A 12,906-nucleotide genomic window follows, 5' to 3' on the forward strand; every position below is an offset into this window, starting at 1 on the left:
TATAATAGATGTTTTTTCCTCTTACTAAAAATAATTGTGCCAGTGCTTTTTGGTTTAGGGTAGAAAGGAGACAAGCCAAGATTTGCAGGGATATTGTAAACCTCTTGTTTCTGAGTACTCAGAAACAAGTACAAAGTCCATAGTAGAAGTTTGAATTTTGAGAGTGCCTCAGTGCTGCCTCTCTGACAGTCAGGCTCCATTTCAGGGCTTTGGGGTAGGCAGCCAGAACCACTGCCTGCTTGTCCTGCAGTTTACTCTCTGGTGCCATACATATCTTTAATGACACTGTGATCGTGGGTGTGAAATGGATTGGTGCCTTTGATCCCATTTCTATTGGGTATGAAGTTGAATAAATATTCCTGCTTACTGGCAGTTTTGATAAAATGGGTTTACGTATTGAATGACAGGGAAGAAAAGCACCTGTCCTCCTCAGAATTTATTCCCCTTGTTACTGACAATATCTTAATGGTGTAAAGTCACAGATTTTGGGCTGCTGTTCCTGCTGCAGTGAATGCCCTGAAGCATGTCTGCTACAAGACAGCTGTTCTAGAATAATAATTCTTGATTAACTCTTTTTGGGGCTGCTCTTCTTCGGGAGTGTTTTATTCTGAATATTTTAACCCACTTCCCAAGTGGATTAAGTAATTTCAAAAGAATGCAGTCATAAGCCCTTGGAGAGGGAGTTAATCAAGAGTAGATGTGTCATTTCAAATTCACGCCCTACCTTATCTTCAATTAAATGCATGTTTAGACCTGCCCTAAAACTCAACTAGTTCTCCAGGGTTGATGCTCTAAGTCCGTCTCATCAGTATCCATCTAAATGTTCAGAATGTCAAAATGTAATATTGTGTGATGAGATGGAGGAAAGATGGGTTAGTGGATGAAGAACAGAAATTGAAAGCGAAAGTCCTGTCTTTTTTGCCCTTTTTTTTTTTTTTGGTTTTACCATACTTCTTGTGTTACAATATCCTTGCTTTCTTTGTGTCTCAATTTTCACACTTACAAGATAGGGATAATACCTTGTCTTCTCTCAACATCATTTAGGGAGATAGCATTCATCAGCATCCACATATTACCAATGATATTCCCAATGGAGAGAAAATGAGAGATGTAGCCCGAAGGATTTCCAGCCCCCAAGCATTGAACCATTTTTCTTCCGATTTGTAGTTAAGAATGGGAACTTAGCTTTCAAAACTGGCATCTTCTGTTGGTGTTTGTTGCAGGTACTGGGCACTTGAAAAAGGTATATTTTTCTGTGTTTTTGTTTGTGGGTTTTTTTTTTTTTTAATTATTATTTTCTTATTTTTAAATTGTCATTGCTAAGTATTTGAGTAAAACTGACTCGTTTTATTTTTTTTTATACACACACATACACTGAATATTTGATTTTATCCTACAGGTGCATGGATGAGCACCCTTCCCTGAAGTTTCACTCAGTGAAAGAGGAGGAGGGAGAGGAACAGAGAAGGGAGAATAGTCTATTTAGTTGCTGAAAGCCAGGATAGTTGGCCATCGGTTCTATAGTGGTGAAGCACACAGCGTTTGGTGTTGATCCATCGATAATCTAAAGAATGTCACTGAACCTGGATAAGCATTTCCTCCTATACATAAAGAAGGAGGAGCAGGAACCTTGTTTTCCAAAATTCTGTATTTATTTAATTTCCCACTTGGTTTATTTTGCAGGTGTTTTTCCAGGTCTGATCACCTTGCCCTCCACATGAAGAGACACATCTAAATATCAGTCAGCTTGGCATGGAAGTCATCTGATCTAAGTGTTGTGATATGAAAGTGGAACTCGAGTAATAACATGCTGCCTTGCAGGAGAAGAGAACTTGATCACGTGTAATCCTCTGTACAGAGACCACATGCTCGCACTGTCATGCACCCAGTTATACTTCAATACATACATCGGTTCTTTATGCCTTGCCCCAGCTGGATGGGAGAAGATGCAGGCGAAGAAATGGTATAGAGGTGAAGTCAATGAGAAGAACAATTGCGTACAGTACTTTGTCTCTCTTGGATTTATTTCCTGGTTTTGCCAATGGAAGTCAAAGAAAATGGAGGAGGCTTCTCTGCAGGTGGACGGCAACAGGAGGGGCTTATTTAACTTGCTTCTCAATGCAACTCAATAGGAGAATAAGTCGTCTTGAAGTTGCATATTTGTAGCACTAACTTTCTTTTTAAATAGATGGGGGGAAAACAATGACCTAGAAAACCAAATCCCAGTTTGGTAGCCAAAATTAACCTCTTGGTTCGTTTGTTCTTTGTCTGAGGATTCCTAATGTTCAGTGCGTCAGACTTCTCACAGACACTTTGACCTGTCTTGGTTTTGGTTCTTCTTCCTAGAACTGAGCTATTGAGATCCTTTTAAGTCAATACCAGTGGCCTTAATGGCAGTAGACTGTGGAGTGACACTTGTGACACAAATATCCTCTCTTTGGCCTGAGTTTATGTAGACTTCACGGAGGACTATATTTTTGTTGGTTGTTTTTATTTTAATTTTTGTTTTGGCTATTGCACAACATATGCACTAGGGACTCTGGAAGCTGCTGCCATGATGGCTAAGTGGCCAAGGGATAAACCCTGAGAAACAGCACCTAATATCTCTGTAGGCCTCACCTTATTGCCATAGCTAGGACTTCTTGTTTATTTGTTGAATGAAAACTTTAAAAGCTTATTTGGAAGCTTAAACCTTCTTTTCTCTTTTCTCCACGAACAAGTGATCTTCAGAACTCCTTGTCTTCACCTGGATATCGGTCTGGGACTGGCCACACCACACAGGCATGACTACAGGATTCCTTCCACATCATGTGAGCACGTTAGCCACAACTCACAGTGACTTAGAGATGAATTTTGTTGCTTTTTCTTGCTGTTCTTCTAATAACCAATTTAAAACATTAGACTTTTGTTTGTGTAAAGAGCACCTGCAGACATTTTTATTTAAACCTGATGTTTTTTGAACATCTTACACTCAAAAAAAAACACAAGCCAAAAATCCTGCTCTAGTCTCTGAGTGGGAAATCGAGAACCTCTTCCAAGTACAAAGGCTTCATTCAGCATTAGCCTTTTAAAGAAATTATCAAAGTCCTCCTTTTCCACTCATCAAGTTGATACTGTAGCCCACTCCAATATGAAAAAACATAATGGTGTGAATGGTGAAGGAAGGGTTGGATTTCACATACAACAATGAGGCTTTTCCAAATGATTGCTCTAAAGTATTACTAACCTAGAGGTCCATTTTGGCCTGCTATGTGAACCACCAAGGAGAAGTGGAGGTCTCATGCTCACCCTTCAGTCCTATTGATAATTTGATTTCGTTGGGCTTAAAGTGGATTAAAGTCTACAATACAAAAGAAAAACAAACAAAGAAAAATGTATCCTACTATAACTTGCATTTGAAACTATTTGGCACTGGCCCTGACTCCAAAGACTGCATTTAGGACCATAAAAATGGCCTATGCAAGCAGGCAGGTGGTCATTAGGTTGTATATTTTGTATATTCTGGGACCATCCCTACAAGATGTGTCTAGAAATGAAACAAAATGGCGCATGGTCCACAAATGGTTGCTGCTCTTTTATACTGTATTAGCCAACTGCCCTTCTTTGACTGTTTTGACTCATTGACTGTTAAATATTTCCCTTAATTTATGTTTTGGGAGGTAAAACTGTACTCTTGGGGAAAAAAGAACAAACAAGAAACTCAATAGATGTTTATGAGCTGTCACCAGGATCCTTGGCACTTGAATTCTCAGCATTTTGCAACCTTTGGTTCCAGTGAGAGATTGAATTTACTCAAAAGATGCTGTTTTTCCTCACAGTTTTCACAAAACACTGTGACTGTCAACTGAACACTTTGGGGACAGGGGGTAAATACGATGTCTGGCCCATATGGCATGAAATATGGACCAAAATCTAACCATCTTTTAGGGGCAATGATGTAACATTCATGATAAGAAAGAGAGAGAGAGAGAGAGAGCAAGAGAGAGTGTGAAGAAAGAAAAGAAAAGAAAAACAGAGAGAAAGAAAGAAAATTGAGTTTATTCCAAAGATTTAAAACTAACCGTACTATATATACATATATATATATATTTTATATATATATATATATATACAAAAATTGCGGAGCACTGCTTGCTGACAATCTCGTATTTCTCTACTTCTGTGTTTGCATACTTCTATGGCCATTCCATCCAGCTGTTCCACTGGGACTGAGGGCCCTAGAATCCAATTTGTGTTGGAATATATAGAGCATCCTGCCAGATGTCTAATGGGAACTGAAACCTCAGCTGTGTGAAACTGTAGAGCATCCAGTCAGTGCATTAGATCAAAAAAAAAAAAAAAAAGAATAAGAAAATCCTAGAATTTCATTAGTGTAGCATCCTAATGTATGTGCTCTCAAACTCACTGCTACAATACTCATTGGCTGTGAACCTGCATAAATATCCTCCTTTGACCTCTGGACACACCTGCCTTTAGATATGCTAACAGTAGTCTACAAAGAATAATTATTAAATGACAGTGTATGTACCAGTCTCTATTTAAAAGGGAAAAAAATTAAGCAAGACTGCTTCTTTTATTCCAGTTTTCATTTGTGGTCTTGTTGATGTCTTATTTAAATATGGCAGAACAAGGGCCCCATAGAAAGAAACATACTGAAATGTGTGATTATTTTGTTCTAGAGACAGGCCTATAGTTAAATCCTGGATTCGTATAGCCAAACATAGAGGAAAAGGGGATAAGAGCCTTAACTAGATTTCAGATTTCTCAGGCTCTTTTTGTTGCAGGTCTTGAACTCTGAAGCCAAATTCTGGGCTTTGGGACCATCGCTTCTGCTTGTAACAGGAGGTATTTTTCACCTGAATATGTTGTATACTCTGTCAATCTCTGCACTTCAGTTTCTGGGTGCTCATATACAAGTGTCTTAGTCATTACTAAAATTTTGAACCATAGCTTGTATTTTGTAGATGGAGTCTCCATTTTGGAAAGGCCTAATTAGTGACACGTTCCAGGAGTCATTTTTTACAATTAAAAGTTTTGTTTCTTTGCAGATATTTCAAGCTGTGCACTTCAAACCTGAGCAATTCAGTATAGCTAGATCATTTTTGGGCCTGTGTCTCCTTGCTAAAGTTGTACAGACATCTTCTATTTATAAATTATGAATAGAAACAGGCTAATAAGGAAAGGCTAATCCTTTCTGTAAGGCGTCTTTGGAAGCAAAACCCTAAATGGATGATTTGGTAACAGTTGAGGACAAAATTATTGAGCTTTAGAAAGGAGAAGCTTAACATTGTTTCTTTCATGCTAGATTTATGTCTCTTTGCAAAACAGAAGCCACATTTTTCTGGCTTTTCTGAAGAAAGTCAGATGTGGTTTCCAAGGCCATGGAACTGTAGGATGAGAACAAACTGAGACAAATGTCCCACAAAATAGTATACATAAAGGAAACAACTAAATCAAATATCTTTTTTTTTTTTTTTTTTTGTGAGTAGCTAAATAATGTTTTGGAGCAGTGTAGTCAATCATAGAATAATGCAGGTAGAAAGGGACTGTCCAGAGACTATCTCAGCCAACCTTCAACTAGAGCCAGTTGCTCAGGGCCATGTCCAGTTGATTTTTGAATACTGCCAAGGATGGAAATTCCACAGCCATTCTGTGCAAGCTGGTCCAATATTTGACTAAATTTGTGGTAAAAAAAAAAAAGGACAAATCTGTATGTCAAGTAGGAATTTCCCATGTTCCAACTTGTGTTTGTTGGCTATTCCGCTGTGCACCACTGCAAAGAGTCTTCATCTTCTCCACACCTTCTCTTAGGCATTTGTAGGCAGCAATAAGATCTACCCTTACCTTTCTCTTCCTAAGAATTAACTGTGTCTCTTAGCCTCTCTTCATCCATCATGTGCTCCAGCCATCTGATCTCCTTGGTGGCTCTCTTCTAGACTTGCTCCAGTGTGTCAGTAATTTTCTTGTATGGGGAAGACCAAAATTGAACAGAATATCCCAGATCAAGATGTACTTTATATGTTACAGTGTTGAAAAATCATTTAGAAAGTACCAGTATCAAGATTTTTCTAGTAAGATTTTCTGAATGTATAAAATTATGCTTATGGAAATATGCTTTTTATACTGCCAGCTTGAGGCTTGGCAAGCAAAATTCTGCTTTTCTAACATAATCATCACTTTTTTACCTTAAACTAAAATAACGTATCACTCATACTATATCAAACGTGGAGACACATGATGTTGCATTTTAGTCACTTTTTAGAACAAAGCAACACTTCAGCGCATCTTTGTTCTGCAATTTTTTCCCCCTTAGGAGAAGAGCAACGTAAACCATCATGTATATTTTACAAAGAATAGTCTAACAGGAAAGGAGATTCCAGAGTAGAGTGTTTTTCATTATCTCAAACTTGCTCTCTTTCAATAGCCAGTTCTCAGTCTAGAAAATGATTTCACCTGGATAGTCTAGGCAAATAAACAAAAGAAAGCTTATTTCCAGGACTGAAATCCAGGATTTATTCAGTGTGTTGGACAAGGCCCTGAGCAGAGTGATCTAACTGAACTGTTTTTTAAGCTGAGGCTTGCATTAGGTGACCTCCACAGATACCTTCCAACATTATTTTTTCCTGTTTCTGTGATTCATATCAGAGCTGTCTGGTTAATTATGTGTACTGGTTCTACCCAGAGTGTAGAATGGGTCCGTAGGGTTACTCTCAAACTCTGATTCATCCATATCAAACGTTATAAGGTTTATTCATGAGCAAGATGTAGAGAGGAAAAAAATCTTGAAGAAGAAAAAAAAGCTTAGCAAAGCAGTTTGAAGGAATATCATACCATGAGATGTGTCACAGTTGCAGGAACCAAACAAATATTACAGAAACAAGTTTGCTAGCCTGGAAGACCCATGCAGTGTCTCAAAAATGGTTCCCGGTACCTGAAATCTTAGCCAACTTACATTTCTACAGAGGTGTTTTTTTTGTTGTTTTGTTTTGTTTTGTTTTTGTTTTTGTTTTTTGTTTTTTTCATTTGACTCAGATTTTTTGGAATTGGGTTTACTGCTTTTTTAAAATAGCACATTTTCACTTAATACCTGGAAAACACTGACTAAACACAGGTGGGGAAGAAGAACCTGAATGCAAGAATATCCTCCAGTCCTTTGCTTTTGGAACTATTTTACCTTCAGGAGTAAAAAGGATAATCACTAAGATGTATGGCTAAAATGGAATTGAACAATATGATGGTTGCAGTGATTGAATGTGTGTTATCTGTGACCTTTCAGTATTTATAGAATCAGGTTTTCTCCTTCATTTTTACCTGGCTGTAGACAACTTGGGCTTTTTAGCTGCCCCTAACACAAAGGTTGCTCTTCTTATTTAACATGCTTTGTTTATTTGTGTATAGAACAAGTCATATTTGGTGCTTTTGATGGAACTGATCAAAATCCAACATGCTTAAGGGTTTCCTTTTCTCTCACCTTCCTGGAATGTATGTCAAAATCTTTACATTTAAAAAACAAAAACAGAGGAAAACTTTGGACGTTATTTAATGTTACCAGGCCAGCACCCAGTGGATCAAGGGCTTTTATTCTTGATTTTAATTGGGACTTAGCAAATCCTTTCATTCCATCCAGACTGTTTTTAAGCTTTCATATTTCTGGGTTATGCATTCAACCCAACACTCTTTTGAAGTACTTTTTGCTGATTTCAGATAGAATTGCACTTGCAAAGCTCCTCACATATGAAGAACAATGACCATGCTAGACTAACTCTATGGCTTTGACTTGAAAAAACGAAAATTATTTCTTCCCAAGATTCTACAACTACTCATTGATAAGTCTTGCCTGTCACTCATTAGCATTAAACCTACACCTTCTTGAATGATCATTTCCAGATCAAGCTTGGATATTCTTCTTCCTTGTGTCACACTTGTGTCTTTTTTTATTAATAGTTTAGGGATGATTACTGCAGTCTTTCTCCTCACAGCTCTACATTGGCTTCAGTGGCAAGATTTAGCATAGCAAGAACTGGAGGGTCTGGCCCACCAGGTACTAAGGTCTCTCTCATAAAAGCTGAGACTTTCCTCCTCCCTTAGAGGAATAAGTCCAAGACATACTTGTACTATATAAGTTATATATATAATGATGTAGTTGTATATATAAATTATATACATTAAAATGTGGAGATAGGGGGGTAGGCTGCCTTTATCACCTCAAAAATAGGTTTCCCTACCTGAAAACTTTCAAATGCAGGTGTTATTTTCAAACAGGGTTTTATAGTTTTCCTTAATGCTTGTTAATGGCATTTTTGGTGTGATAATTCAAGTTGAAACTCTTCACAATTTTCAAAATGAAAGCTTTGATGATTTTTTTAAGTGCTTTGGTCCTAACTTCTATATACTGCCAGAAAAACAGGTTCTACACCGTTTCTCTGTGTGAGCGTGGAGGTGCAACCGTATACCGTATGCACTCACACAGAAGACAAAACTGAGCTACTGACTTACAGTGTGTAGTAACCAACCGTGCCTATTGCTTTGATTTAGGGAGGGCACTTACTGTTGCCACTGCATTTTAGGAATCATGTCAGCTTCTGTAGGAAAGTTTTCAACAGTCTGGGAAATACTTGTTGCTGTGTACTGTGAATGAGTAGGCTGCAAATTGGGGGTTGGGAGGGGAGGTGGGAAGGGAGGGGGATGAGGGCTTAGCATGTACACACTAAAAGTGAACTAGAATGGACAGAAAGGTGACAATTTTAGCCTTTATTGTTGGGCTCTCGGGGAAATAAAAAGCTAACATGCAGTCCCTGAAAGGCCTGATGGCTGAAGGGCTGATCTTTACTTTATATTTTGCAACATGCCTTTTTCCCATCCCTCTGTATTTTAAAACCCAGGCCTGTCAGATTCTGGAAGTAGATCAAAACACTGGTTTACACACTACTGTGTTACCAAGGCCATGTCTCTACCAGGGAAGTTGCCCTATGTTAAAATATCAGTCTAGTTAAAATCACTTTGTGGATGCACCTAGTATTTGTTCGCCTGGACTGTGTTTGCATTGGCATCCTATGCAGTTAAGATAAAGTGTAAGAAATGGTTCAACCAATTAAGATACCTCGACCAAAGGGTTCTTGCACCAATTCCAAGTGTATGGTTTTGAAATCACTGCATATAAACCATGACAGCTTTTCTCTTAGAAACAAGGCCTTAGTTTAGCGTGTCTGCTCATCTGATTGGAAAAATAATAAAGCAGGCTGAGATTTATTTTTTTTTTGTCTTGCTTTGCAAAATGTCCTGTTTTCTTTCTTATCCTTTAAAACCTTTCTTGCTCTCTACTTCATGTTAGATTTTTGTTTGGGGGATTTTTTTTAGCAACAACAACAACAAAAGGATGAATGCTCCCTATTAAAAAAAGAAAAAAAAAAGAAAAAAAAAAAGAAAAAAACACACACAAACAACATTGCTTGAAGGACTTTCATTTTGCACTATAATTTTTCTTTTACCAGATGTGTCTGACAAGTGCATTTTGGAGATGCCCTCGGTCACGTTCTCTCAGGCCTACTCTGGTATTTCTAGTATATCACAGAAGTACCCAATCTTGTAGCCCTCAGTTCTGCCTTTTTTTGACATTTTATTTTTTTTAAGCTTTTTATATATATATATATAAATATATTACTTTGTCAGTTTTTTTGCTGTACAAAAAGTCTTAAGATTTAAAAATATTATTTGTATTATATGATGGTGGTATGTTAATGTTACAAAATTATTAATGAAGAAAAAATTTATTTTTGTTACTGGTCTGTTTCATAATTCTTTTTTAAATTGGTATATTGTAAGATATCTATGCAAAAATGTTATGTGACGCATTTTTATTTAAGAATGTAATATGTGTAATAAACAGTAGAATGTGTTTGGCCCGACAGTGTTTAGTGTGCCTTGTATATTATTTCCTTATGAAAACCTCCGTGAACAGCGAAGTCGCTTTTGAATATCAGTTAAGGCTATGGTTATGTAAAAACACATATTGGTATAAATAGATAGCTTATGCTTTAACTTAAGAGAATCACATTTTTGAATTTAAATAATATTTTTTAAATGTATTTTGTAACAGTTCAAGTGTTGCTTATATTCATGCTGTAACACATGTTGCTTTTGGAAAAGATACTCAAGAAAGAAATTCATATTCTTAAAAGCTGACCAGATTTCCATCTGGCTTGTAACATTGCTTCTGTTGGAGTCAGTGACTTTTGCTCTTTGTAAGCTAGCATTGGTTAAAGATTTTAGCCAGTATTATTTTTGTAAAAGATACAGAGAGCACTTGCATTGCATTTTCCATGCCTAGCTTTCAAAACATTTGTCAGTCAGTGGTCAAAACAGGACTAGACTTTGAGGCTCCTGAGCATTAGTGTGATGCTCTAGTCTGTGCATCACACAGTCTCACAGGAGCTGAGCGCAGTATTGTTCTCTTTCCCCTGCCTCAATCATTTAGTCTCTCTCTTTAATGTCTGCAAAATTGCAAGCACAATTGAATCCACCTGGATGCTCAAGTACTGAAAATGTGTTTAGGCAGTAAAGACAGTCATTCTGAGCACAATTACTTTGCAGTGTCATGCCATAAAATGAAACGACTGACTTTGTCAAGCCAGGCCTGTATCCATTTAGGTTTTTGCCATCTTGTTATCACACACAGCAGTGACCTAAATGGCACCATGTATGAACATCCTGTAAGGCTCATCTGATACAAACTCGCTAGCTTTTAGTTCTGTAGCAACATGCTCGACTTTCCCTGTTGGAAGACCTGCGAGGACTACTCATGGGAGACAGAAGGTAGGATTACCCTCCTGATACCTGCATCTAAAAGTCAGATTACCATTCTAACCTACTCATTTATACTCCCTCTGTAGCTAATGAAGAAAGAGAGAGACATCCAGAGGTGACTAACTCCAGGTGATGAGTTGAATGCAAAAGGAGATGAAGTTACATCAGGCGTTACTGAAAAAATACACGGTAAGTTGGAAGACAAAAGTTCCAGTGATGCACATAGCTGCTCTGGTCACTCAGGTCATGCCAGATGTTTGACAATGGACATAATTTGTAGTGTTGGGGTGTATGTTACAAACAGCTCTTGAGCACTGGAAAAGAACTTGTCTTAGGCTAAAATTTTTGGCTGGTGTTCTAAATGGTCAAAACTTCACAGTGCTCTAGCAGCTTTACTACAGCAGGAGTATCTTGATGTCACTCAAGGCTTGAGGGACTGAGGCAGTCAGTTGTCATACAGTTTCTTAAAAGTGTCTTTATTGTACATGGATTTGTACAATGAAGGTATGTCTGGAATTATATACAATATAGAATTCCCCCTGGAAATAAAATTTTGGTTTAAATTTATTTATTTATTTATTTATTTTTCTATAAAGACAAGGTTTGGTTGCTTCACTTCCTCTCTTCCTTGAAAACCTCTGGAAGCTTTTTGCATGTCACCTACCTTGAGTTTTCTGATGGTTAATTGTCTGTATGTCTAGCCTAAGATAATTCTAATGTAAATTAGTCCTCTGCTTTCCACATATGAGAGGTACTTCCAGAGAAATCTGGAACAACCTTTATGAAGAAAACTTTGGAGTAGCAGTGCTGGTTCTTTGGTCTGTTTTCAACTACCTTGAATTGGAGAGAGGATTATCAATTACAGATGACCATACAAACAATCTGTTTTCTTGGAACTTTCAGAAAATCCAGTGCTTTACTATCATGCACTTCCTCTCAGAAGATGCAAGAACAGCTTTCAAACACTTCCCTAGGTTAGAGGCCAGGAAAAAGAGATACCATGAAAGAGAAATTTCCCTCTGAAATTGTTCAGGCAGCAGACAATCACACACCTTAGGCTACTCTCACTGTTGGGGAATGGAGTTCTCTAAGGAAAGAAAAGAAGAATTAGTTACTTCCAGGGTTAGACTGCAAATCAGCATCTTGTTGGACACATCTGTGCAAAATTTGCACAATTTTGCATGACTTTGCAGACAGTTCCTCTCCTTCAGATGCACCTCAGCTGAAGCAGAGAGGAGCAGCAAGCACAGGGACGAGGAGTCAGTCCTTACTCCATTCTCAGGCTGAAGGAGGCGGAGTGAGCTTAGCATTTTCTAGGCAGGAATCTGCAATATGTAGTTATCTGGCAGGCAGCTTATTCTAACAGATTCATTAGTTTTCTCAAGCGTCTTCTTTTCCAAGCTATCTCAGGAAAAACATGAGGGAGCTATAAAAAAGAAAATGCTTCCTATATTACAAGTGTAGATTTTCTTTTTGCTTGTATGTTTAGTTTTTGCCTTTTACCTCACATTTTCCTGGAGAGAGTAAATAATGAAAGAAAAATTGAGAGTTAATGAAAGTGAGGTGTGCCACCAGAATTATGTGATCTTAGTGCTGAATTTCCCCCGGAATTTTTCTGAGGTACAAGCAGAGCAAAAGCATCTCAAACCTTTGGAAGGGGATAGGCATGCCTCAAATACAACTTGAATTCCCCAAATAATACCTAGTGTTGACCGGAAGCCAGCATCACAACACAGGCAAATATGTTCTGATTCGAAGCTCCTATCTAGTATTTCTCATTTTTTGAGGTACTCAGAACGTAACCTTGACTTGAGTGTCCAGTCTAACTGGTGTTAGCAAACCTAGGAAAAGTACTAATCCCATAAGTAAAGACAGGTATGATTGAGTGATAACATTTAAACAGTATTTTTTGATTTTCAGGAAGGATCTTTGAAAACAGGAACTTTTGTATCCTTCAGCGAAAGCCTCTTAGCCTTTTGGATAACAATACAAGTTCCTAAAATTCAGTGATGAGAACCTTGGTCTTCTGAGGTGAATATTTTAATCCCTAAAATATGCATTTCTTTCTACCTCCTTTCCTGTGACTCAGAAATACTGTGGCTG

The 12,906-nt window shown here is 37.7% G+C and overlaps 1 protein-coding gene across 1 annotated transcript in view; it reads left to right on the forward strand.

Moving 5' to 3' along the window:
• The window catches only part of KLF7 (KLF transcription factor 7), a 62,834-nt gene extending 52,927 nt beyond the window's left edge, over window positions 1-9,907 (forward strand). The window contains exon 4 of the mRNA XM_084523711.1: window positions 1,684-9,907. Coding sequence (XP_084379837.1) covers window positions 1,684-1,735 — 52 coding nt within the window. The 3' untranslated portion in view covers window positions 1,736-9,907. The remainder of the gene's footprint in view (window positions 1-1,683) is intronic.
• Window positions 9,908-12,906: the final 2,999 nt, after the last annotated feature.

Source organism: Aythya ferina (assembly GCF_964211825.1).
Source record: "Aythya ferina genome assembly, chromosome: 6".
Taxonomy (NCBI): Eukaryota; Metazoa; Chordata; class Aves; order Anseriformes; family Anatidae; genus Aythya; species Aythya ferina.